General features: G+C 38.0%; 2 protein-coding genes across 4 annotated transcripts; both read right to left on the bottom strand.

Moving 5' to 3' along the window:
* Positions 1 to 980: 980 nt before the first annotated feature.
* Positions 981 to 13,409, bottom strand: LOC107680712 (probable RNA-binding protein 19). 3 transcript variants are annotated; one of them, XM_016476741.1, is made up of 25 exons: positions 13,272 to 13,409; positions 12,634 to 12,816; positions 12,383 to 12,508; positions 12,206 to 12,238; positions 11,860 to 12,121; positions 11,473 to 11,756; positions 11,327 to 11,386; positions 10,219 to 10,297; positions 10,059 to 10,130; positions 9,731 to 9,934; positions 9,493 to 9,623; positions 9,291 to 9,415; positions 9,123 to 9,219; positions 8,931 to 9,041; positions 7,591 to 7,791; positions 7,377 to 7,449; positions 4,692 to 4,870; positions 4,505 to 4,565; positions 4,272 to 4,351; positions 4,095 to 4,150; positions 3,829 to 3,948; positions 3,544 to 3,646; positions 3,283 to 3,403; positions 1,906 to 2,013; positions 981 to 1,725 (listed from the first exon to the last, which is right to left on the bottom strand). In XM_016476741.1, the coding sequence occupies exons 1-24, from the start codon at positions 13,305 to 13,307 to the stop codon at positions 1,943 to 1,945; spliced, it is 2,868 nt and encodes a 955-aa protein (XP_016332227.1). In that variant the 5' UTR covers positions 13,308 to 13,409; the 3' UTR covers positions 981 to 1,725; positions 1,906 to 1,942. The 3 variants fall into 3 exon arrangements, with proteins under 3 accessions (XP_016332227.1, XP_016332228.1, XP_016332226.1); XM_016476742.1 differs by having other exon boundaries at positions 984 to 2,013; positions 11,327 to 11,388; positions 11,499 to 11,756; XM_016476740.1 differs by having other exon boundaries at positions 986 to 2,013.
* Positions 13,410 to 14,598: 1,189 nt separating this feature from the next.
* Positions 14,599 to 27,229, bottom strand: LOC107680717 (ephrin type-A receptor 2-like). The gene is made up of 17 exons (XM_016476748.1): positions 27,047 to 27,229; positions 26,726 to 26,793; positions 25,061 to 25,724; positions 20,358 to 20,513; positions 19,895 to 20,227; positions 19,432 to 19,559; positions 18,287 to 18,464; positions 18,022 to 18,124; positions 17,752 to 17,807; positions 17,439 to 17,564; positions 16,869 to 17,054; positions 16,704 to 16,765; positions 16,402 to 16,611; positions 16,111 to 16,260; positions 15,717 to 15,910; positions 15,457 to 15,612; positions 14,599 to 15,335 (listed from the first exon to the last, which is right to left on the bottom strand). The coding sequence occupies exons 1-17, from the start codon at positions 27,129 to 27,131 to the stop codon at positions 15,227 to 15,229; spliced, it is 2,964 nt and encodes a 987-aa protein (XP_016332234.1). The 5' UTR covers positions 27,132 to 27,229; the 3' UTR covers positions 14,599 to 15,226.
* Between the last annotated feature and the right edge of the window lie 198 nt (positions 27,230 to 27,427).

Here is a 27,427-nt window from a genome sequence, read left to right as displayed (position 1 = left end):
ATTCATTAGGTACTAACCGATGAACTTTAGACGAAAGGATACAAATAAGTTAGTCAACCATTTCTGAAGATTTGTGTATCGGTGTGTCTGTCATAGCCAGAACGCTCTTTCTCTAAGCAGTGCTTTCCACCAAACTTCTTTGGCTTTATCGGAAACTCCATTTATTGAACCGTATAACTTTTTCCTCCAAGGTTCTCTGTTTATACTGGATCACAAAATAAATTACATTTATAAAAATGATCACACAAATGTTTTGATTGGGTGCGTTATCTGTGATGGGCTAACGGAAAACATGATTATAAAGTGCCTAATATAACAGTTCAACCAGTAAATTTGGTCAATTGCTCACATCATTCCAAACCTATATGACTATTGTGTAGCTTCATAAAGGACAAGTAAAGCGCTGTTCAAAATCGTTTGAAGCTTTCTGTGAGAAATAGCTAGATCAAAAGGCCAAAAAGTTATTTGAGTAACCTTTTCTTATAGTGTTGCTTTACCCAAGTATGAATATTGTCATCATTCACTCACCCTCATGCCGTTTCAAACCTGTAGGCCTATGTCTTTCTTCTGTGGAACAAGAAGATATTTTGAAGATTGCAGGTTTTTTGTTTTTTCCCCAAGAAAGAAGCTAGTCATCCAGGATTGGAACGGTGAGAGGCTGAATAAATGACAGAGGTTTTATGTTGGACAAACTACTTAAAATTATTTGCATTTCTGTATGTACAAACAACGTAGCCTACACTAAATCATGATCAGCTGTGATCCGAGAATTTTGGAAACTTGATATCGCCTCAACGTGAGAATTTTTTTTTAATTATAGTCATTTTAATCAAGTCAGTTGCTGCCATGTTTTGAGTTATAAGGTCACAATTGGGAGATATAAAATTCCAATTTTTCCTCTGTAACCATTTACAAAGTTGGCAAGTGTGTGATGCCTAGTGCTGTAAAATCTGCTAACAGCATGTAGTGTATCCCAGCCGTTACTCCTATGGGTTTAGAATGAGACGAGTAAGGAAAAATATAAATGAAGACAGACTTTTCATTTTTGGATGCACGAACCCTTTAATAAAACCGAAAACAAATGACCAAGCAAATTCCATATTTCACAACAGATAACATTACAGGTTGATTTGAGGCCACATGATAGCATGCAGTTGTGATGCAGTACACTAGAATGTCCACTATGTGGTGTGAAAGGCCTCTTCTGTGTAGACTAGACCAAGACTGTTTTGACCTTGACTGTACAAATAGCACATTTTACAAAGTGAGCTTTCTAGTGTAATTACTACCCTAAGATTGGAACATTTCCAGACAAAATTATTTATTGTCACATCAATAAATACAGTATGATCCCAAAAATATGAAAGCACTTGTCATTTCTTGAATGCAACGCTGACTGGTGTTCAGATTGAGGAGACACACACTGAAAAAGACTGTTATACAATGCAAAAAAAAAAAAAAAGATTTTACATTATTTATTGTTAGTCAGGAACAGACTACAATAGACACATTTTATGTCACAAAATGATGTTGAAGGAAACATTTCCAGTTTTATTTTCCACTACTGATATTTTGGTCAGTCACTATTCAATGTCAGCCGTGTCACAGCAGAGTATGAAACGTCTCGGCACTTTGTGATGATTAAAACAGCTAAAGCAAACGTGGCCTTTAGGCATCTTTTTCATAAGGACTCCGTCGTCGAGTTCACCTTCAGCCAGAGTTGGTCTGCGGGGAGACGCTGTGTTTAATACATTGACAGCAATAACAGAGATGATGTATGAGCATATAATAAAAAGCTAATTGGGAGCATCTGGGGCCAAAAGGAAGAATTCCTGAAGAAACCATGAAGCAGCTGTTAAGACGGAGTCATAATAGAGATAAATGGAGTTCCACTGGATGATTTACTCTCTTATAGATGCTGGAGGTGACTGACGGCTGCTATTCACTCCCCGACCTCCATCTGCTCCAAGATTCCCTCTAACACCTCCGCCTTCCTCCGCTTCTTAGGAGCATCTGAGAGAGGTGATAAGGGGACAGATTTGTGAACAGATTTGTTTTAATTCAATTATAGAAGGCAAATGACTAGAATTGCAACCAGTGCTGGGGAAACAACTTCAAATTAGGAGTAGCTTGTGCTTTGGCAAGCTGCAGTTTCCAAGCAGTTAATCAACAGTCAAACTGCAATTTGGAAAAAGTATAGAAAAAGTTAGTTTTAATTGTGGTTTTAAATTTTGTCACTATTTAAGGGGGCAAAATCTTTCAAATTATGTATTAAATAAAAACAATCAATACTGATTTTGAAACTATCTGGCACTAAAACTATGAATAGACTATAAACAGAATCAGGTATTGGTTTAATTGACAAATACAAAAAAATGAAAGGCTGTAACAAATGAGTATGATAATTATTCGGTCAACTATTTATTTGATTATTCATAAAAAAACTCAAATTTCTGGAAGCAACAGGATTAAATGAAACAGTCACTAAACTATGCAATAAATTAAGTTAAAGAACAAAGCCACAAATAATATTTGTTAATATAGATAATTATATAAATATTATAAATATAATTACAGATAATAAGGGTTATATAGAACATTTATTCACATATAGAACAATTATTTTCAGTATTTTTTAGCACTTTTCAGTAATTTTTTTATTTACTTTTTTTTTATATATATATATATATATATAAACCTAATTAAGATAATTTGAAAACAGATTAAACTGAGAATTTGATGTTTATTTCACCAACAAAAAGCAAAAAAATAAGGAATTCTGGGAAAACTACTGAAAGATAACTATTGAAAACCAGTGAATATCTAGCAATTAGTAAATCTGTTTTATGAAGCAGCCAGTTAATTGAAATCGCCCATCCAACAAACTGATTCATTAAAGTGCCAGAAAAACTCAAAATTGTAACATGTTACAATGCTACCAAAAATAGTTTGTTATTGAGAAAACGTAAGCAAATCAGCTTATTAAAATTATTCCCTAAGAATCATGTGAGACTAAAGACTAAAGTAATGGATGCTGAAAATTTAGCTTTGCCATCAGAGGAATGAACTACATTTTTAAATATCTTAAAAGAGAATACAGATATTTTAAGTTGTGATTATATTTCACAATATTACCTTTTTCTGTCTTTTTTTTATTTTTGAAAAGATCTGAGCTATTGTACTTAAAATAAGTGTGGCAAATTTTAAGAAGTTACTCATCAAAACTGCTTGCAACCGTCTACGCAAAATAACTGTTGACTGGGTATAAAGCAGAGATTTTACCATGAAAATGTTGCGCGGTTTTCCGTCTCAGGTCGTCCACGGTCTCCTCTGCATCCGCCCACTCCAACACCAGCCTCCTGCCGTAAAGATGGGTACTGTGACACAGCGCTGTGAACGCTTTCTGTAAGAAACGAGCATGAAATCAAATCTAGTGTTAGATTTCCTGCACATAGTGGACAAGATCAATGTTGATTAGTTGTTTCACAAGAGACTACCTGACTGTGAAAAGAGACAGAAAGATACAGAGACTGATGCACCTACCTTGGCATCTTGTTTAGTAAGGAAGTCAATGAAGCCAAAACCACGGTGGGCTCCACTGATCCCTTTCTTTGGCAGGCGGACTGTCTTCAGCTCTCCAAACGTGCTGATAAAAACACATGAATCCAACATTACATACTACACCTGCACTTCAAAACTCACATGACAGACTATTACAGGGGTACCATGTCCAAAACCATGATATTAGCATAGTCATTAAGGTGAAAATGTTCTATGAAACACAATGAAGACAACACAAATGGCTATTAAATGTGAAACAAGGCTGACCAGAAGAGTTCTCGCAGTTCTTTGACTGTGGCCTGGAAGGGGATGTTTCGCACCAGGATCTTAGAGGTCGTCTGCTTCCTGGCAGTTTGCTTTTCCCTCTTGTGCTGCGGTACGCCTGACCTGCAAAAACAACAGGAGGAAAACAGCTGTCACTTATGCGTGTGCCTAGTATTCAAACAGACTAAGAAACCACATTTAAAAGCAATGACAAAGTAATCTAAAAATAAATAATCTTTTTTTTAGCATTACTACCCCAATTCACTTACTTGACTTCTCTTTCTGATATTTTCAGCTCAAGCTGGTGTTCATCTACTTTACAGTGCTGCAAGAAAAATGAAAGAAGTAATGAAAAAAGTTGCCTAAATCTATTTCATCACATGAATATTTGTGCATAATAAGAGTACATAAATACAGCAATGAAACAGCAGCAGATGGTCATTTACCTGCAGCTGTCTCATGGCTTTCTGTGCTGCCTCTGGAGTTTTGTACTGCACAAAGCCATAACCCATTGATAACAATTTACCTGAGAGAGTGACAGAGAGACAAAGAGATCCAGGTGAGATTCACACAGCGAGGAAACAAGATGTGAGAAATGAGAAAAAAAGAGAGGGAGCAAAACCATTAACAAATACACAGATGAAATCGATATGGTAAATATGCATGACTGAAAACAAACCTGCTTTAGCTCTCTTCTTTGATATTGTGCAGCTTTTCACCACACCACATTTAGAAAACGTCTGTCAAAAGAGCACAATGAAAGCCATATGGTGAGACATGGGCCGTGTTTACACCTGCTATTAACATAACATCTGTTTTGGGTGATCTGATCACACAACACATGTCGTTGTGGCCTCTGCGCTCACCTCCCGTAATGCTTCCTCTGATGTCTTGAAGTTGAGGTTTTTAATGAAGAGAGTTGAGCCGGGCAATATTTGCTCTTCCTCTTCCTCCTCCTCCTCCTCCTCCTCCTCCTTTTCCTCCTCCTCTTCTTCTTTTTTGGCTGAGTCATTGTTCTCAGCAGATGTATCTTTTTTTTGAGCCTCTGCGAGGAGAAGGATGGACATGAAGGAGAAAAATGACAGTAATGTATCAAGTGACAGTAAAGGCAATTTAAAATTTACAAAAGATTTCTATACCAAATATATGCTTCTGAATTTTCTATTCATCAAAGAATCCTGAAAATAAACAATCATGGTTGCCACAAAAATATTTATCAGTGCAACTGATAATAACATTGATAAGAAATTTTTCTTGAGCACCAAAACAGCATATTAATAACTGATAATTTTGGAAGGATCATGTGACACTGAAGACTGAAGTAATGGCTGCTGAAAATGCAGCTTTGCCATAGCAGGAATAAATGACATTTCAAAAGATATTAATACAATTAAGTAGTTTTCAATTTTGATATTTCACAAACTGTTTTTACTGTATTTTTGATCAAATAAGTGCAGCCTTGGTGAACATAAAATTATATATAAAAAAAAGTTCTTAACTGCTATATTATTTCACAATATTACAGATTTTACGGTGTGTGTGTGTGTGTGTGTATGTATGTGTGTGTGTTTTGTTTTCTTCCAGATAAGTGCAGTATTGATGAGCATAAGTATATATGCTCTATATATAAGCAAATATTTTTTATTATAATTTTATATATATATATATATATGTGTGTGTGTGTGTGTGTGTGTGTGTATTTTTTTTTATCTTACTGGCCACAAAGTTCTGAATTTAAATATAAAACTGTTTGTAAACAACTAAAGAAAAATTTAAACTTTAAATGTTAAAAATGCTGAGGAATTCAATTATCATATACTTAACATATAACATACATACTGTATATAACATATACATTAAATAATGTTAATTAACATTAACCAAGATTAATAATTAATACTAATTTATTATTAGTTCATGATATCTAATGCATTAACTGTTTTAAATGTAACAATAAATTAATTACAGGATTTCAATTTTCTTGAAAAATATTCCCACACATGAACTTATAAAACTAATAAATACATTTCTAAAATACATTTAAAATTAAAAAAATGTTTTAACTTAATTGCATAATACTTTGTAGCTAGAAGTATTATCACAATAGCCAAAATATTTACATGCCATGGGCAGGGCTTTTGTTTGATTACTCCCTAAAATTTACAGAGCTTTCCATGGAATTCTGAAGCAGATTTCGAATTTGAATGATTGAAATTCTCTACAGACTCCATGCAGGGATCATTATGATTTCCCATGTTGTCATTTTAATAAATGGCTCGGATAGGCCTGGGCGATAAAACGGTATCAATATTTATCGACGGTACACCTTCTTCGATAACGATATAAAAAATGTTCGATATAGCGCATGATATAGGCACGTGCTCTGAGTGACGCAGACAGCACACACAAACATGAACACATGCTGAATTGAGTGCTGTGCCTGCCTGTGATGAGGAGATTGTGAATTTAAAAAAATGAATATTAGTCGAATTTAAAATAAACATTTGCATTTGAATGCAAAAATAGTACAATCAAATGTTAGGAGTGCGTCAGGGAGCGTCATCAGTGGAGCACGAGATGCGGTGATGATGTAAGTGATGTTGTTGCATTTTAATGTTTCGTTAGTCTAGCCCACGAGACGCGCAGTTGCTGCATTATGCATTCAAAATATTAGAGAAATATAGAAGCTCAATGTGGAGAAGATCTTGATTAGGTTAAAACCGAAACCAAGCCATTCACACAGAAAGCATATTCAGCACATTTTTAGACGGACAAATATGACTGCCGCACTCACACAAGAGATGCATAGAAAGCCATGCAAAGTTAAAATAGTTTAAACTTTTTGAAAACACGTCGCGAATTTGTGGAGGTTTATTCCTTTTCACTGCGTCTCATATGTTTTTAAATGCAATCTGAGTGAATGGCGCTTCGGCTCTTTGGATTAAGCAATGCATAAATACATGATGCTGTTTTTTCATAATTGTTTATGCAATTTACGAAATTATATTTGATTTATATCTATATAAATATATATATATTTATATATATAGTTAATGTAGACGTAATGCACGGTTTTTTTATAGACTTGTGTCCTTGCGTTGACCATTTAAATGTGCTGCATTATTTTGCTCATTGCGCCCTCTTGTGGCCTCGGGAGACAAGCCAAAAGTTTCCTTAAAACCTATTTAATCTGCATATAAAACATTAGAAATTAGATATTTGTTTAATTTTTATTGTGTGTTTGACTGTTAAAACAAAAAATATTTCTTGTTTGTCTCAATAAATTGGGTTAATTTAAAAATACAGTGGTTAAATTTAAACATTTTTTTTCTATCGCTCTGTTTTTAAAAAAAGGTTATAAAAAATGTAAATAATTATCGATACCGAACGTTATGAAACATTATATCGTTGATACATTTTTTAGCTATATCGCCCAGCCGTAGGCTCAGATATGAACATTTGAGTCCTTAGGCATACATACACCCTTCATAGAAGAGATGAACTGCTGGTTTAAGCACCAGCAGGCTGATATGTCAGGATTAAAGGATTACCTGGTTTAGGTGCTGTGGGAGTTGTAAAGACCGCTACAGGAGCCCACTCCAGATACAACGGAACATGCTGGAACTGAAGAGACAGACCGTATAATATCATACCATGTCGCAAGTTTTATTAAACTAACCAAAATTCCTTTTTACATTTCAGTACAGTATTTTTGCAGTGAGAACAGTAGCTCATATGCCCATCACAAACATGTCCCCCACTGACCTTGGTGTATGCAAGTTTCATGAAGGCCCGCTTGGCTTCGGTGGGCTCCAGGAACTCCACTATGGCAGTGAGGCCAGATGGGGGCAGCAGAACTCTTCCTAGAGATCCATGGGGTGAGAACAGAGCCTCCAGCTCTGCGGCCTGCACTCCTGAGGGCAAGTTCTTCACCAGGATCACAGAGTTACTGCGCTGGCCTGCTGCCTAAACAGATGGAAAAATCACAGACACACATAAACACGATTCATGCAGATACAAACAGATACCATAGATTTGCACACAGTAGGTGTCACATTTTTCTGTGCAAATTGAGCGAACTGTGGAATTCCGATGCAGAACTGGAATTCAGATGATTGGAATGCTCTGCAGACTCCATGCAGGCCTAATTATGATTTATGCTCACATTTTAACTTTAAATAGATGGCTTAGTAACAACAACGTCAGTGTTTCAAATAGGAATGCACAATATGTCTGTAACAAATCAGTAATCAGGCAATATTCTTTTCTTTTTAATGTATTGATCGCAGGCGATATTGGATATTTTCATATTTTTACATTTAGATTACCTAAATACACCTAAAATTTCTTTAAGTATTTAAAAAGATTGATTTTAGTTTGATTTTTCATTTATTTTACACATAGTATAGAACATTAATATTTGATCAAATCTGAAAATAATTAATCTCTTTTGTCCGAATTTTAATATCGGTGCATGCCTAATTTTAAATAAAAAATATCTATTATAGAAAAAAGATGGATTTATAGTTTAAACAAACAAACTGATATGTCAGTATGATAGAAATCACTTCCTTTTTAAGTTGACTGCATTTACACTACCATTTAAAAGTTTGGGGTTGGTAAGATTTTAAACGTTTTTTAAAGAAGTCTCTTATTCTCACAATAGCTGCCTTTATTCAATCAATTATTACAAAAAGAATTATTATTACTAAATACATTACTAATAATTTATTATTATGACTAAAATATATTACAATTTAAAAGAACTATTTTCTATTTTAATATATTATAAAATGTAATTTATTCCTGTGATGCAAAGCTGAATTTTCAGCAGTCATTACTCCAGTCTTCAGTGTGACATGATCCTTCAGAAATCATTCTAATATCCTGATTTTGGCCCAAGAAAAATTTCTTAGTATTACCAATTGGTTAAAAAACAGTTTTGCAGCTTTTTATTTGAAACAGAAATATTTTGTAACATGATAAAATGCTTTAATTGTCCTTGCTGAATAACTGCATTAATTTCTCAAAAAAAAAACAAAAAAAAAAATTACTGACCCCAAACCTTTGACTTTAACTATGTGAGTAAAGCACACATACTATACCTGACTGAATGAGTCCAGAGACACTCCACTGTCCAGGAGAAACTGTCTGGTCTCTTGTACGATCTGTGTCTCTCCGAGGGCCATCCTCACAGCCAGACTGCCATCAGACTCCTGAAAACATACACAAATCCAAAGTCACCTACATTGATCCTCTCCAGAACAAGAGACCATTTTTAGGTCCCAAATACTCACGTGATCTAACACTTGGCTCTTGGTCGTGTTGTATTTCTCAGCGATGGCATCGGCTACTGCACTTGTGCCCAAAAACAACGTGTTCCAGTTATGAGAGCTGTGTAAGAACAAAATTGTGAATACCTCCAGTAAAGGTTTTCCACTTCAGATGGTTCATCAAATGCTGACCTGCGACTGGCGGCTTTGTCTTTGGCATCTTTCTGCCTCTTATACGAGGAGCTGCCTGGAGTGTTGGGCCCTTGATCTGGCTTTTCCTTCTTCAGCCTTGAAGCCATGACGTGCAGAACCCGCCCCTACAGGATGCAGACAGTTCTAAGAAAGCAAATAAAACCACACGGACACAAATGAGGGTAAAGGATTGGATCAGTACCTGGAATACGTGGCCATCCAGTTGAGCCAAGGCTGAGACTGCGTTCTCTGGTATCATGTATGTCACAAAGGCAAAGCCCTTGGGCTTCTTAGTCAGACTGTCTATGGGAAAAAGCACCTCAGAAAGAGGACCTGACAGAGACACAAGAAAAATATTTGAGAAATTGTGCGGCAGACTGTAACTCCCATTTCCCACATTGTTTAGTGCCGATAATAAGGTGTGTCTTGTGACTCGTCACCATATTTGATGAAGACTTCTTTCAGTTCTTCTTCGGTGCAGGTGTAGGGCAGGTTCCTGACAAAAAGTCTTCCTGATTCCGCCACGTCTTCCTCTTCCTCATCGTCCCTCAGCTCGTGCACAAACTTTCTTTCCTCCTCACTTCTCTTTGCAGACCTATCATTTTTAAAGTTTTTGGTTCTGAACACTTCAATATAGCGCCCCCCTGTGGGTTTACACAGATATTGCACATGCATTGAGATCTGAAATCAGCCTTATTTGTAGTACTTGTTTTCAAAAGGGTTATCCTCACAAATCAAAACAAGTTGTGTACTTGAACAATTGCTTACCCATGTAGTCTTTGTTAAAGCGCAGGGCTCTCTCGACCTCTGCCTCTGAGCGCAGGTCCACATACACATAACCTTATGACAGGAAATTCGACATCAATCAAATGGCACCAGAGTGACATCTTTAAATCAGCTACAGACGATAAACAACAGATGCTCTTACCCGATTTGCGTCCGTCACTGTTTTTACCAAATCGAATGGCAACAGGTTTTAAAGGCACCATAAATTCTCTCACTTGTTGCTACAATGAAGTGATAAATCAGTCAGATATAACAAAATTTAGGCAAATAAAAAATTACTGTCGTCACTGTCTGAAAAGATTTTAGAAAACGTATATGCATAAATTATAAGCTAGCTCTGTTGATTTATGTACCAATATTGCAAGTAACTGCGTCCATATGAATAATGGATAAATGTTCCAATTTTAAATTCATATTTTCCATTCAAAAATGTGGGTTCTGCAAGGTAAATAATGATAATAATACCTTTAATCAGCAAGGATGCATTAAATTGATCAAAAGTGACATTAAAGATTTATAATATTACAAAAGATTTCTATATCAACAAATGCTATGTTCAATTTTCTTTCTAATGGCTTCTGGAAGGTCAGCTTTTCCATCAGAGGAATAAATTACATTTTAAAATAAATTAAAATATCAAACAGCTCATTTAAACTGCAATAATATTTCCCAAAATTACATTTTTTTTCTGTATTTTTGATCAAATCAATGCAACCTTAATGAGCATGAGAGACTTATTTGAAAAGCATGTCAAAAAAATCATACCAATCCCAAACTTTTGAATAGTAGTAGTGCATATTATTATCATTATATTATCAGGAATATAATATCTTTCCTATATAACAAAAAAAATGGTAAAGGTTTATGTTACTGCGTTCATGTTTCACACATTATAATTAATTACTATACTAATAACAACAACTGTAATTATAAGCTCCAAGAAATAACACAACATGTACCTGTAGTTATTTATAATTACTTTGTAATTATATATGTAAAAATAAACATGAACACTGTAAAATAAACTTAAATTAAACCTAAAGTGCAAAAAATAGAGGACGGACCTGGTAACCTTAATAAACTCAAGTCAGACCGTAAAAATCAGAGTTAGAATTAATGGATTAGAATTATTATTTGGGTGTTATACTGGGAATTTATGTGTGTGTCTGAAATAGTTTCTTGTGCATGTCACTGTAATATTAACAAAGTCTGATGTAAAACAATGAAATGATCAATAACCGATATCTCACCTCTTTGACGTTGAATGGGGCACCTCGTAGCTTGACTGTGAACTCTGTGCTCGGCTCAATCTATAATAGTGTATGAACAGCATAAAGAAATGAGCCTCTAATAGCCAAACTATTCCCTATTAAACCTCATGTTTTAGCACACTGACCATGTTCTGAGCTGCTGGTTTTGTGCTTTTCTGGCTGCTTGTCTTATCACCACTCTCATAAGCACTGTCTATGTTTTGGGCCGGGGACTCCTCTTCTTCCTCCTCCTCCTCCTCCTCCTCCTCCTCCTCATTCTTATCGGCAGCATTAGCACTGTCACCTTCTTTTTCTTCATCCTCATCCTCTTCCATCTCTTTCTCATCCACCACGTCTGATTTCTCCACAATTTTGGAGCGAAGATAATCCATATCAGACAGATCTTTCTTCAATGCTTTCTTATCAGTATCTGGTGAGAAAACACATTTGGAGAGAATAAGACGTCACAATTACGCAATCAGAAAGTGAGAGGATCGTCTGGTAGTGTCTAGAAGTAAGCACAAAGTTCTTACCTTGTTTGTCCTCTTCATCAGCATCTTCATCTTCCTCAGCATCACTAAATTCCTCTGATTCATCAGAGTCAAAGTTCAGGTAATCATCACTAACAGCTGCTTTCTGCTTCTTCTCCTCCTCCTCCTCCTCCTCCTCCTTCTTCTTCTTCTTCTTATCAACCCCAACAGAAGTCGCTTCCGTAGAGTCATTGGCCCAAGTGGGCACCTGTGTGCGTTTCTGGTGCACAGCGAGGAACTCCTGGAAGCTCTGGTCTTTTTCAAGCTGAGGATTACAAGTTACATTTTATACAATCTCTGCATATTTATCGGAGTATGATTTATGTCATGCAAAGAGGAGCATACTTACATCTCCAAGAACATTCAAAGGCTTCTTCTGCTTCTGTGGAAATGGAGTGAAAGGAGTGAAAGCATAAATTCAGTTTGACTTATGAAAAATCAATCAGACCTTCCAATAAAACAGTTTGCAAACAAAAGTGAGTGGATCAGTGCAGACATAGAAAAAGTGACAGTAGAGCTGCACAACCTTTTCATCTTTTTCTCCTTGTTCACGTGATTTTTGTTCTTCTGTAACTTTGTTTGATGGTTGGCGTGTGTGTTTGCTCCAAGGTCTGGCTTTGTTTGGGTCTCCAAAATCAGTGCAGAATTCCACCTTATTCAGACAGATAATGGATAAGATGAGAATTAGAAGACAAATGTTCAAATAAATTGTTTACTATATTAAACTCTCTCTCTCTCTCTCTCTCTCTCTCTCTATATATATATCCTATCACTTACAGTAACTCTAGATGTGTCCACAAAGCTCTTGTTGAAATGTTTCAGAGCTTTCTCTGCATCCTCTTCGGTCTTGAAGCCTACGAATCCAAATTTGCGAAATTTGCCATCTTTGGTGAATTTCAACGTACAATCTGTAAGCGTCCCAAAATCCGCAAACATTTTACGGAAACGGTCTTCCTTCATCTGAGGAAACAGAATAAATAAAATGACTTTCAACATTTCAAATCACATATATTTCATTTAAACGAGCTCACATACAGTTCAAGATCACAATGCATTTTAGTCATCGCCTGACAGCCCTTATAAGAATTAAATAAACTCTTTTTTAGTTATATTAATTATCCTTATAAGAAAGTACAGTGGTGGTACCATGTTACGCTGATGCTATCAAATAATAGTATTATGATACTTTAATAAATGCAACATTGCATTCAAACGGTGCTTCAAAAAGCGTGGCAGTATCAAGTTATCATGTTCAAAAACTACGGTAACTCCACGACACCACTTCAAACAAAAACACAGCTGTACTTTTTTTTTTTATGGAATAAACGTGCTTAAAAGTCGATCAAATCTTTGTTGACGCATGCATCTTTGACAGCGGACTTGCATCATATTCTAATATCATTACAAATACTCACCCCATTTGGGAGATTCTTGACTATTAACCTTGACATTTTTTTTTTCGATTCCGACGTGAGATTTTCCGGTAAAAGAACAATATACTGTTCTATCAACAATAAAGCATGGAGCGCTTCAGTAAGTCGCCATCTTTATCCTTTGACGTCAATCGCGTGATTCGCGTCACCAAAGGGACTTGATAGTGGCTCCCTCTTCTGGATATAAGTGGAATGATCGAAGGCACTAAAATAAAACTTTGCGTATAAAAATACTCATAACTATATTTTTAAAATACACACACTATATTTTTGTATAGTAAACCTTTGAAATATATAAATTAGCCATCATCTTTTAAACATGCACAAATGTAATAGTTAAGGCTGACTCTATTAGGTATCTATTATCTAACATATTGTGTATTATTTTTTTACTCACAATCGACAACAATTATATCAAATGTTAAAAATGCAATTATGTTGACTATTATATTGGGTGTAATTATAGCTAAATAATATGTCAATCTTTTCAATGTCATAATTTATGTCTGTGATAAGTACATTGTGCTATAAGGTGTCCTTGTTGTAGATTTTTTTTTATGAATAGAAGCATATGTGATTCTAAATGTAAATAATGAGGAAAAACACGTAATTACTTTTATGTTTGTATTTATTTTTAAATACTGCAACGTTATCTATCCCATCCTGGTATACTTCCAGTACATACTAAGTGTGCTGATAATCTTGTTATTGATTCGGTCTCTTCATGTTCTCCCGTCGCTGTTTTTTTTTTTCTTAAGTGAACTAGAACTATGACATCCTTGTAAGCAACTCAATTCCTAGAACTTTCACCAGCTGTCCTCCTTAGAAGAACAGTTAGACTAAGTGCAGAGAAATGAGCCTGACCCACACCAGACCAGAACAGACAAGCTTTACTTGTTCACCAGTTCAACTGCCACAATGCACAATTAAGAGCTTAATTCCTGTCTGCTTCTGTATTAAACACACCCTAGGCCAGTCAGCATTCATTCACAAGCATTTTCATTCTACGACTGCTTGGGCCTCTTGATTTATAAAAGTAGCTAACTCATGCTTGTTATGTGTCATCATTAGTCTTCACAAACATTCATCATTGAAGGACTAAAGTGAGTCAAGACTATTACAGACACTTTGTCTCCACTACAGTGAACGGCTTTCCAAACTGCATTTGTGGAGAGACTTAGAGCTTACAGTCTATTGGAAATCTAAAACACGGTGATGTTGTTACTTTTGTGCATGTGTAATTGTGGGCATGTTAGTGCATGAATTTTGTGTGAGGTGCATGATGGTGAAGAGTTGACTTAGGATGAGACTTAGAAAATATTTTAATACTATACAGTACATTATTTTCTTTACAAACACAGACAATAAATACAAAAATAAATATTAAATAAAAAGAGCTGAAATAAGACATGTAAACACTCATCCTATCTTTCAAAACAGGAGGATGTCGGTCAACAATTTAACAAATAATATTTCCTACTGAACTTTTTACATTTGTAATTGTACAACCTTAAATCAGACTTCAACCCCACATTTGGCAACTCTGTTTAATATGTGGATATATGGGCACCACAGGTTACTAAGGTTACTATCGTTGTACCCTTGATAGCACCCTAATCATCAGACCTGAGGCAGTAGTTACAATATTTCAAAATTTCAAAACAGACCATCATATGTCCACCGTGTGCTTAATATGGCTTAAGTTGAAACAGAATCACAAAGAGCATAAGGGTCCATCTGACATGTAAAAGTATTATATAAAAAGCTTTAAAAAATGAGAAACAAAATATGAAAACAGTAAAGTGTTTATATTCCCGAAGGGAGTCCATTTCATTTGAGGAGGGCATTCTGGTCTTTATTCAGTCAGCTTTTTAAAGTCCAGTTTGGACCAGTTCAATTGTCGATTCAGAACAGTGCTGCTTCGCTCAACAGCATTGTTACACAGCAAACAGATCCAGGGTCGCCGTCGGGTCTTGCAGGCCCAGAATGCTGTAGGCTATTCTCTTCTGATGACCTGGCAGTCGTACTCCAATGTTCCCTATGTCACTTTTTGAAAAAGAAAATAGAGAACGGATTTAGATGAGGCCATAGAAATGCAAGTAATTTATAACCTCTTGTAATTGGTTCATTTTGTAATTCCTTTATGCATGTAAGCAGGCATACTTACTCAATTTTTAAGCGCAACACCTGTTCCATAGTTTTAATTCCAGCAAGAGCAAAGGTTTCTCTGTATTGGGCCATCTTGATGGATTCCAGCCATTCATTCACTGACCTGATGGGGGCGCCATCACTACCACTAGTGCTGGGTAGACGAATAGAGACACTGTGGGGGGAAAGATATATTTATTGAACATCTCAGTATAAAGTATTGTAGATTTATTCATCTACAATACATTTATCATCAGCAGTCTGTTAACCGCTTCTCACCGGGGGTCGATACTAGCAATGGCTGAGAGTGACTCTGGGTTGCGAAGCAGCTTCTCGAGCAAGTTGACGATATCAACAAAGCGTGGCCGTTTAGAGCGGTCCTGCATCCAGCACTGCAGCATGAGCTGATTGACCGCAGATGGGCAGCCCATCGGTGCCGGCAACCTGAAGCCTTCGTTTATGGATTTCATCACCTGTGATCAAATACACAAAGAAAAAGGTGAAACTCATGCTCACAGAGGACTTTTAAATGAATGCTTCAAACATTTCATCGGTTTTTAGAACATGCTAAGGCATTGCTAAGGGTTTATGGGATTGCATTTTGTAATCATCCAATTTAGGCCAACCTCCTAAAGTATGAGAAATTAGCAAAAATAAAAGAAATTTCCCATACCTCATGGTTGCTCATGTCCCAGTAGGGTCTTTCTCCAAATGACATCACTTCCCATATGACTATGCCGAAACTCCACACATCACTGGCTGAAGTGAACTTCCTGTATGCTATTGCCTCCGGTGCCGTCCAGCGAATAGGAATCTTTCCTCCCTAAAAGAGTAAGAGTTAAGATTCACTCAGAAAATCATTTTAGAACAATGTCGAAATATTCATTTTTAAAATCATGAAAAGAATGTTTTGATAAATTTCTATAATTATTTTATTATGATGCTATGCATTCATATAACTTACAGTAGTCGTGTAGGTGCCCTCAGGATAGTCCTCCAGCACTCGCGACAGGCCGAAATCGGAGACTTTACACTCCAAGTTGCCGTTGACCAGAACATTGCGAGCTGCAAGGTCCCGATGAACGTAGTTCATGTCTGAGAGGTACTTCATTCCTGCCGCTATGCCATTGAGCATTCCCACAAGCTGGTATGAGGAAAAGTCCCCATCATGGTCCTGTGGAGAAGAAAGAAACGGATTAGTGATTAGTGCTACATCTTAGCAAAGGTATTCGGATTAAACATTAACATTTGCTGACAGAAACACACCCTTAAATACTGGTCCAGAGCTCCATTCTCCATGTGCTCTGTGATAATCATGGCGTCTTTGACTGAAATAATAAATAGACGGGAACATCCTGTTAAAACATGTACTGTTTTGTGGAAAGGTATTCTAAAGTACTGGAAACTATGATTTGACAGGATGATTCTTACATTTGGTGACAACACCCTCCAGGCGGATAATGTTCTTATGGGAAAACTGGCCCATAATACTGGCTTCACTAAGGAAGTCCTGCCTCTGCTTCTCAGTGTAGCCTGGCTTCAGGGTCTTTATCGCTACGGCGACCTCACAGCGCCCCGGTATCTTCAGAGAACCACGGTAGACCTCACCAAATTCTCCTATGGAGCAATATGGAAACACAATTGTTAATTAACAACATATCTTAAAGTCCAAGTTTTTTTAGAAGACATATTACACTTAAAAAGACATATGTCAAAGACACAAAAACACATGTCAAATTACTATTTTCAACATACTTGCACCAGCGTTCAATAAAATAAAACAAAAGCTAAAATAAAATAAAATTTAAATATTACATGAAAAACTTTAACTTAAACTTTGAAAATTCAAAATGTTGAGCTGGCAATAAATAAGTTGAAGTTGAAGTATTAAAATGACTAAACTTGAAATATTAAAACAAATACAAATGACAAAAGCACAAAAATGCTTACAAATTTATAAACACTATGATAGTATATAATTAATACTGAAATAACACTGACCTGCACCAATGACTTTTTGCTTGGTGATATGACTAGGGTGAATTTCACTGGCAAATTTGAGGACAGCCGAACAGGGGTCTTCATATGTATGGGGATCAACGTAGGTCTTCAAAGGCAGGAGTTTTTCTGTCAAATAAATAGGTAGAGTTTGACCTTGTTTACATGACGCCCACTGTATGATGGCTGAGATGACACTTTCAGCTTTCGAGATTAATATATAGGGATTTTCGTGTGAAGCTATTGCTGATAGTATCAGACATGACGTCTTAACGCCAAACACATGAATGCAAAAGGGATTCAATCCGTTTCTTACCTGGACATGAAAAGTAATCTCCATCTACCCTCCGTCGGACATGGGAATTCAACCTCCTGATGAAAGAACATTCAACATCACATTAGCGAGTTAATTTAAGCTCCTATCTTGATGATATCTTAAATGAGAATGATTGCACATCAAAGCTGGAATGTAAACAGTGTGGGTGAAGTGACTAAGGCAAAGTTGGGAAATCCTGCTCTGTGGTTGGGAAAGAGATAAAGAAGAGAACAGAATGGAAAAAGTGAGACCAGAGAAAGGTCCTCTAACCTTTTGTGCAGGAGCAAAATCACCACCACAATCAGCAACATGACTCCGCCCCCAGCAATGGCTCCCATGACAACCATGGAACTATTCTGCGTCTGAGATTCCACTGTTGAAAACAGAATAAAAAGAAATTCACTTCACTCATACTGACAAACATTGGCGCACCACCCACAGCCTATCACGAATGCATCAAAGTTACGCACTTTCATACACGAAAGCATTAAAAGACTAAAACGAAACGCCCACATACGCATTAGCACGCACTTACCGAGAGGCAGCGTCTCAAATTCAAGCTCGGCGCTGTGGCTGCTGGGATGGCCTTCTGCTGTCAGGGTGTGAACACGGAACACATACTTTGTTCCTGGTAAGAGGTCATTAATCTGCACAGAGTTCTTCTCCAGAACCAGAACGGTGTAGGTGGTGACATCCAACTCTCCAGGATCCTCCTATGAAACAATGAGGAGAGGAATTTGAATGTTTATTCCAAAATGCTAAAGGAAGAAAACATAGGAAAGCCATAGAGAGAGAAGGAGAAAGCATACAAGATAAAGCCAATTATATTTTCACATTTGCTGAAGAAATGACTAACTTCAGGTTCCACAATGCCATGGCATTGCTATGCTGTTGCTGAGGTGTTCTGTATTACTAGGGCATTGTTAAGTGGTTGCCAAGGTGTTCTGGGTGGTTGTTAGGGTGCTCTAGGTGGTTACTCAGGTGTTGCTACAGTAAGTATTTGCTAGGATGTTGTAGGTTATTGCTAGGGTAATGCTCTGTGGATGCTATGGGGTGTTCTGAACTTCTGAGTGGTTACTAGGGGATTGCCATGTGGTTGCTAGGGCACTGCCAAGTGGATGTTGTCTAGGATGCTGTAGGTAGTTGCTAGGGTATTGCTAAATGCTGCATGAATGTTCTAGGTGGTTTCTAGGGCATTGCTAAGTGGTTGCTATGGTGTTCTAGATGTTAGATTGTTAGGATATTGCAAAGTGGTTCCTAGGGTGTTCTAGATTGTTTCTAGGGCATTGCCAGGTGGTTGCTAGGATATTTTAGGTAGTTGCCTAAATGGTACTAGGATGTTCTAGGTGGCTTCCAGGGCATTGCTAAGTGGTTGCTACAGTGTTCTGGGTGGTTGCTATGGTATTGCGAAGTGGTTGATAGGGTGTTCTAGATGATTTGGCAGGGCATTGCCAAGTAGCTGCTATGGTGGGTTGCTAGCGCACTGTTAAGTGATTTCTTGGGTGGTTCTAGGTGGGTTGCTAGCGCATTGCTAAGTGGTTACTAGTGTGTTCTGGGTGGTTGCTAAGGCATTGCTAAGTGGTTGCTAAGGTGTTCTGGGTGGTTGTCTACAGTCCCACCACCCAAGTCTCTATGATATTCTTATTAAAAAAAGGTAACATAATAAGATATCATAGTCACCTTCTTGCGGTACATGAGCTCATAGCGGGGGGAATTGTTATTCTGCACATGGTGGTCCACGACCCAGGATAAAGTCAGACTGCTGGTGGTCCGATCTTCTACTCTCAGGTACAGCACCCTTGGGCCATCTAAATAAAGAGGCACAATTCATCAGTATTTTCGCTAACCATCAATGTCTCAATTTACATTTAATGCCATTTGATACACTGTGTCTTAAGCAGGCATGACATGTGATCAGTTCTCCTCCGTGTTAATCTGTTAATCTTATCGAGCTGTGACAGGCAATGATGTGCACTGGGTAGCTCCGCCCACAAAGAAACCTCATTGGTTCAAAATTCAGCTTCATGTGACAAAACATCAAATGCAAATGGATGTGATTTTTGCCACATTTTCACCATCACTGTGGACAGAACTATTGCTTGTCGCTCAATAGCTTGATATAATATCTAGTTAAATATCTAACCTGTGAAGTGAAGCACTGTTGTAACGCTAGCTGTGGCTCGCTTTCGACTGAACTGGGACACGCCACTTTGGGCCTTGACTGTAAATGTGTAGTTCACATGAGGCTCCAGCTCGCTAACCACGACCTCGGGGTCTTTCAAGGCCATCTGCGCAGGCTCAAATCGCACCCTCCCACCACACAGTGAACACAGACCACCCTCACAGCGCTCGCAAGCCACACTGTATGTGATGTCGCTTCTGCCGCCAGGGTCTGCCGGGGGGCGCCAGCTCAGTTGCAAACTCCCCGCAGTCAGGAGGGGTGTGTATACCAGGTTTTGGGGTGGGCTAGGCAGAGCTAGAAGAGCAAAACATGGTATGTTTAGAAACTACATTAAAATACAGAGAATAAAAAAGAAAAAAACATTGTTTCTTAAGATTAAACAACATTGTAGAGGAGTAAAAAAAAAAAACGTATTCACACTTACAAGAGCAAGGAGCAGAGTCAGGGTCCGTAGGGGCCCGGAAGAAGCCCTCCATGCAGGGGCACAGCAGTGCTCCACGACCCGAGCGCTTGGTGTTTTCTGGACACACTTCACATGGCTGGCTGGAATCTGTGCTCTTGTAGTAACCTGGTTCACAAGCTTTAAAAAAAGACAGAAAAAAAAAACAGATGAACATGAGGCATTTATCAACTAAAAGGACATAGATTCACATTTAATATATAACCACATCACAATTTCTTTATTTTTGGCCATTGTGCACATAAAGGGAAGGTCAATCTTTTGGCACAATCACAACTGCACACAAAAACAGACAATCAAGACGGTGCAACTGACAGGCAACGTACAACAGTCATTCAACAAACAAAAAACTGATCACACTTCACAATGCAACCGGAAGATACTTTTAAATAAAACCAGTCAAACTGGTCACCGACTTTTGTATAGACCTTTCATGACTAATTATATTTGCACTGTCAATTTTAGTGCCAAAATACTGAAAGAAAGAGATTTGAAAAAATGCAATGAAGCACATGTGGATGTCCGTTAGACAAAACAGGATGTCGGAACTGCAAGCGTCAATATAAGCCCTCTGGTCTCCTCTTCTCCTCCTTTCCTTCCTCTGCCGAATGATGAGGACATGCTATAACAAACACAAAGGGAAGAAACTACGGAAACAAGGAATGGAGGCCAGGGGTGGGGGGGGGGGGATAACAATTATTAACAAAGGCGTCCGAGAGCAATGATTCAGAATCACATGCACGCTCTTAAGAAGAGGCCGGTTCTGATAGGTGTACTTTTAATGGGCATGAGAAACTCACTGGCTTGCAAAATCACTGTGAATATAGATTCCACAGAGCTGAGAAACTTCCTTTGAGGGGAGTTTGTCCCCCCTGGGGCCCATCTCTCAGTGCTCACCTCAAACAAAGGGCCGAGTTTCAGATTGACGACCGATGGGAGGTGTGCGAGTGTGAGCGTGAATGGGTGAGTGAGGATTGCAGACAGAAGTTCTCCCGCTGGGATTTTACATTGGGTTTTGTGTATTTGCTCTGTGTATAAGGGTGGACGTCTATAGGAGGGGGTCCGCATAAGAAAGGCAGCCCTTCTTTGTGCATTTTATTTGAAGTCAGAACAAGAGCGGGAAACTCCCACTCTATTCCTCTAATCTTCATGTTTGTGTCTACTGAGAGTGGCATACGTGAAATTGGTCTGAATGAATCCAAATTTCACCAAATGCCAAGATGCTTGTCAGCCATGAGTAATAAGTCTGATTCAATATGTTAATGCTGTTTCCATGGGAACTTTGTGTGAAATATGTTTAGAAAGCGCTTTGTAATGTGTAATTTGCTCATGGCACCACTGACGAGTCAGGATGACCGATTTCACTAAGAAACTATTTAGGGAAATGCTGCGTTGGTGGACAGACAAGGAGCCATCAGAAACAGTATGTGAGCAAAGTCTGGAAAAGTGACTAAGGCCATTTTGCATACTTGTGCCACGTTTATGTTCCCACAACCACTAAAATATGCATGACACAAATGATTGGCAGGGCTGATAAGACTCCAAGTCTTTGGCTGGTGAACACAATGCACAAAGGGAATAGTTACCCTTTGGGTAGAAAGGTCAACAGTTAGAATAGCAGTTTCACCAACACAGTAGTCCTCAACAACGTGTGAGAGCAATCCAGTGGCTTTTAAAGAAAACTAATGGTTTAATATCAAGAAATGTTTCCCTAAACAATATGTAATAATTTTTTTCATGTTATGGCCTATAAATCAAATTCTATTTTAATTACCATTTTGAATAAATTAATTTGAAAAAAGGTGAATTTGGGAATCACAACATTAAAAATGTACAGTATAAAAACTAGATATTCATTTTGACATTTGCTTACGTTACACTTAATGTTAATAAATTCGAATTTAATGATTAACTTTACCTTTATCACAAAATAGCGAAAATGAGAAAGCACAATTAAATATGCAATATAATACTGCTAAATCAAAAAATAAAAAAAGTAATTAAAATTAATGAAAAATAAATGATTAATTAATTAAAATTGATATTTTATTCAAGTAAAATATAGACCACACTGCTCTCTAGGTATTAGTTGCAGCATTGAACCATTAGATAACCACTGAATCACTAAATAAAGTGCCCAACTGCTAATTGGATTAAACATCTATTAAACTGGAGCTAATTTAAAAAAATGTTTCATGTGTCAATGCAATTAACAGTAAACTCTTATATAATGTTATAAAAATAAATCATGACACTATAGTCAGCTACTATCCAACATCGTTGGTAGTAGCCAGTATCAAATTCACAAGCAGTGAAAACACTGGAACACTTATGATCTCCCCCGAAACTTCTCAATTCCACGTTTCTCTGGCTAACCATTCAAATGAGACCCCTTCCCCCCATCCCTGCCTGGCAACCAATCACAATTGTCCCCAACAAACACTGGCAGGTGGCGATAAGCTGAACAGAACAGCAGTCACGTAGAAAACCACTCATGAAAAACTCCCATGAAAACAATGACAACAGCAACTTCATTGTTTCAATGGTTGCTTGGGGTTAAGAACACTCTTTTACATTGAATGCTTTGAGGCATCTTTTCACTCTATGGAGAAAAAACCCAACCAAGTTGAATCAAGAGGTATGGGCAAAGGTTGTTAATTACTACAGTCTTTCAACAGATGAGTGGATGAACAAATTACAGAGTGAAACAATCATTTACAGAAGAAGAAAAAAGGCTTTGTCAGAATCAGAATGGAAAGAACCACAGGTTGGGATGTCTGGACATGTACTCCTCATTCCTGAAACATGTCATCACAAAGTCAACAAGATACCAGTCTCCATTACAACTCCCCCATGAGCTATTCTATCAGGTCATCATTCATCACACTTCTTCCTAGGGTGTCAAAACATTTAGCATGTCTCCTGGAAACTACATTATGAAGGAAATGTGTGGAATCTGCCCTTTTCCCAATAACCCCGAATGCCTTCAGATATTCTGAACTCCCTTGATGTTCTTCAATGTCCGTTTCAGGTGCAGGTTCCTATAGGGCTGCCAGAGGCCAAGGTCTTTAAAACATGCTTTCCTGAGATTGCCCTTCCTGCTTGTTCCTATATGGCTCTTTTGAAAAAATTTCTCTCTAACATTTTTTCCAGTGATATCCTTTTTTACAGCATGTTCAACAAACGTGCCCTACAGTTGGTCTGCAATGTGTTTACCAATGGATAGGTTTTGATTCCTTTGGTTTTACGTTTTACAGTAACATATAAATAGCGTGTCTACTCAAAACCACATTTTCCCACAAATACAAAAGGTGTCCAGAGAGGTCCAGCCCAACCTTTAATTATACGATGACTACCCCAGACAGACCTTGGGCATGCCAAACCTTCTCTGTAATCTGCGGTGAGCTGTTGTCATGGTAACACACTTGCACATACAATGTAACACAGGTAATGGTAGCTCTGCCCATTGAGTCATATCAGCTGTTGGAGGGTATGGGAAAAGTGTAATACGACCTTGGGGGAATTCCTTGAAACTATTTGGAAAAACCTTCAAATGAAAATTAAAAAGAACCCCTTTTTCTGTCAGAACTTGTTATAGTAGCCCAATACTTAATACACACTTAATGTATGAATGTAGCTATGTTAGATAACATCCCAAACCAAACTTGAGTGAAATGACTTCATACATCCACTAAAAAGAAAAACATTGGGACCAGTTGGTTAAGTCACTAGCTGATAAAAGTCAAATTAGTTCTGAGATCTTATTATCTAACGAAAAGCATTATAGCTCATTATTGAAGACCAACCCTTTCACCCAAACATGTTATTTAAGTCTTATTCAAATGCAAGATATCTGAGAATGTGCAAAGGTTAAAAACCTATGAATGCAAATCATACCACTGTAACTATGTACATATACTCCTTAACAATAGTACCTTGGTATCTTCACACTTCCTTCCCGAAGCGCTAAGCACACATGTAGAAATAATACACCAGCAGGTGAAAGGGTGGGGAGACGGCTGACATTCCATTTGACTTGAGTCATATTTCTGGCCTCTCACAAATTTCTCAGACAGCTCTGTGGCAACCACAAAAATCTTGCAAGCTTCCCAGAACACACCCTCACCCGACAACACACTTACCATCTGCCCACCCACAAAGACCTGCAGTTGTTCCCAAATTGTCTTCAACTTGTGCAGAGTTATTGACTCAAACAATGAAATAACGTAAAGTATATTTTAGTGACAGACCGATATATATATTGACATGACATTTTTTGGCCAATTCGAAATTATCCGCATTCATTTTCTCTCTTTCTTTCATCTTTTTGGTTAATTTTGAGTTTGTGTTTCAACAATTTTGAGTAGGTTTCACTGCTAATTCTAAGTATATATCAGCATCTTTATGCAGCTTTTTGGAATACTTGATTCTGATTGGTCAGTTGCATCAATCTACATTTAAATATTTTTGTCTGACCACTTTTGGGGTAATGACAATCTGATTGTACATTATCACTTGTATATTCGATATTGGCCACCATGCTTTAGAGGAACCAGAATTTTTAAATTAAGTAAAAACCCATATCCATCAACCACTGTTAAATAAGCATAAATTCAACATATCACTGAAGCCCAGAACACTACTAAACAATAAACATCAAAACTCACCTTTGCAAGCATCTCCAACAGCTTGGTATCCCGCTCGGCAGAGACACTGGCCCACAGGAACGACCCACTCTCCCTCAGCGGTGCAGTACATCCGAGGAGCAGCTTCTCCAACCACCACTGCGTCCTTCACACAGGTGCCCTCCACCTCCGCCAGCGCTCCTGACGCCACCTGCTCGGGGAAGGCGGCCAGGCTTCTCATCATGGCTGGGCAGGTGGTGTAGAACACCCTCAGCCCCAGGAGAGCAACACAGCCTCCTAAATCCTGGAAAGCAAGGTAGAAGCCCCTTCTGGAGAGTGGCCCGATGCTCTTCGTCTCAACGTTCACCCGCAGATCAGCTCGGCCCCCTCCACGATTAGCTGTTACCTCGTCTGGGGCTACGGTGGCTATCTTTCGAAACTGGCTCTTGCGGAAATTTGTGCCAACATCTGTGTCAGTTTCGCCTAGATAGAGGCCAAAAGTCTCGCGACAGGAAGGCGACGAGCCGCCAAACGAGTTGCAGTCCCGGACGACAAAGCGCAGTTCTACGGATACGCGAGAGACGTCGGGCCTACGCTGGACAAAGGTCGTACGAAGCCAGTTGTCTTGTTCCGTGTCACTGGCAACATTGCACACACTGTAGGTGTAAAGAAGAGTGCCGTTCACCACCGTCTGGACAACCTCCCACTAAGAAAGATGGAAAAAAGAGAAAATGTTTTATCATCTCATAATAAGCATGAGAGAAAAGTCACTCAAATTAAACTTTTTTTCAAAGGTGGAGCATTTTATTTCTGTATTGGAAAATTAATGACTGCTTTAAGTCTCACCCAAAACTCATGCCACTGGTTAAGTCAGGCTTATCGGGATTCTCAGAAAGACAAATAATTGACTTGATAGTGCCACAGAGCACTTAAATAACTTTAAAATTAAATATTACAATATCCTGCTAAATGTTAGACTAAAACTGCGGGAATCAGACCTTTGTAAAACTCATTAGAAGGGTGTGGGAGACAAAAAGTAGGCCTCTGCTCTCCTCTTTCCCACCACGCTCTGCCTTGATACAACTCCCTTTTGACTCGACTCTTCAAAAAGTACTGAAATAGCTGGCAAAATAAGTGTGACCTCAAAGGGTCCAGCAGCTGAGTAGAGCTGATAGAAGCCTTCACGACATCAGGGAATTAAGATGACAGGACTAGCCTCGAAAAGACTAATTAAACACTTTAGCGTGTGAGCATGCATGGTCAGGGGAAGTGGTGGAACCCTCTCGGTACATCTCTTGAGAGGTCTTTGTGTGGCTGAAGAGGAATTCACAGTGAATTCTTATAAATCAAAGCTTAAAAGAAAGAAAAGTGGTTTGCGCACTCTAAAGCCTATAACCAGAATTTATTTCTGCTCAATCCTTCAGAAAGGAAGTATTTAAACACTCTGGTGCAAATGTTATTCAAGCCTGTTGCCAAGAGAGAGAGAGAGAGAGAGAGAGAGAGAGAGAGATAAGCTTTTTAATGGATTTGAGAGGATATGACTAATTTTGATTGATGTTTTAGAGCACGAAATGACACTGACTCATGCATCCATGTAACCTCTTTAAGATGTACACTTAACGAAACTGGACTGAAGAGAGTCTATTCATGGATCTTAACGCAGGGTATGGTGAATGTACAGGGAACAGATAAATTAATAAGACTCACCCCTTCTTCATTCGGCCAGGTTAACCAACCTAATTCACTTCCGGCAGCCTTCATATCAAGTAGCACATCTAAGGATCATATAATATTTTGTTACAGTCAAAAAAAAGTCATTTACTCATTTAAATGTCTTGTATGTAGATTTGTAGAGGAAAAATATAAACATACAGCCTAAACATATTTCGAAATAGTATATGAAAATCTAACCATTACGATTTTGTCACAAATAATATATTTTACTCATTCATCATACAGTAATTATAAATAGAAACGTGAACTCTGAGTGAAAATATTCAAATAAAGAAAATCTCGGCCTGTACTTACGTTCTTTTGACTGGATCCCAATAAATACGTTGTTAACAAATAAATACAAAAATAAGAAATGAAACCGAGTGCGTCTGTAGTCCATTGCGTTTGTCAAATTAAACTTTTTGGTCCATGCGAAACTCCTCCGACTCCGGCATGAAGGAACTTACTAAGTGGAGTTGAGGTTTCATTCATGGATATGGGAAGTCAGGTGACTCCGCCCCTTGGAATGCGCTCCATATATGGCGCTGGTGGGCGTGCCTTGGGACACAGGGGTACTTTGAGTGACGGCCCCCACACCTGTTCAATGAGTTTCGGATGTTTGCCCACGTTCATTTGCACGATAGTATTTTAGACGATTGGGTATGGTATCAGTTCAAAGAGAGGGCTTTTAGTATT

Source organism: Sinocyclocheilus anshuiensis, unplaced genomic scaffold (genome assembly GCF_001515605.1).
Source record: "Sinocyclocheilus anshuiensis isolate Anshui unplaced genomic scaffold, SAMN03320099.WGS_v1.1 scaffold396, whole genome shotgun sequence".
Classification (NCBI taxonomy): domain Eukaryota; kingdom Metazoa; phylum Chordata; class Actinopteri; order Cypriniformes; family Cyprinidae; genus Sinocyclocheilus; species Sinocyclocheilus anshuiensis.
Note: the sequence above shows the minus strand (reverse complement) of the source record. Positions and strands in the feature narration are given on the sequence as shown.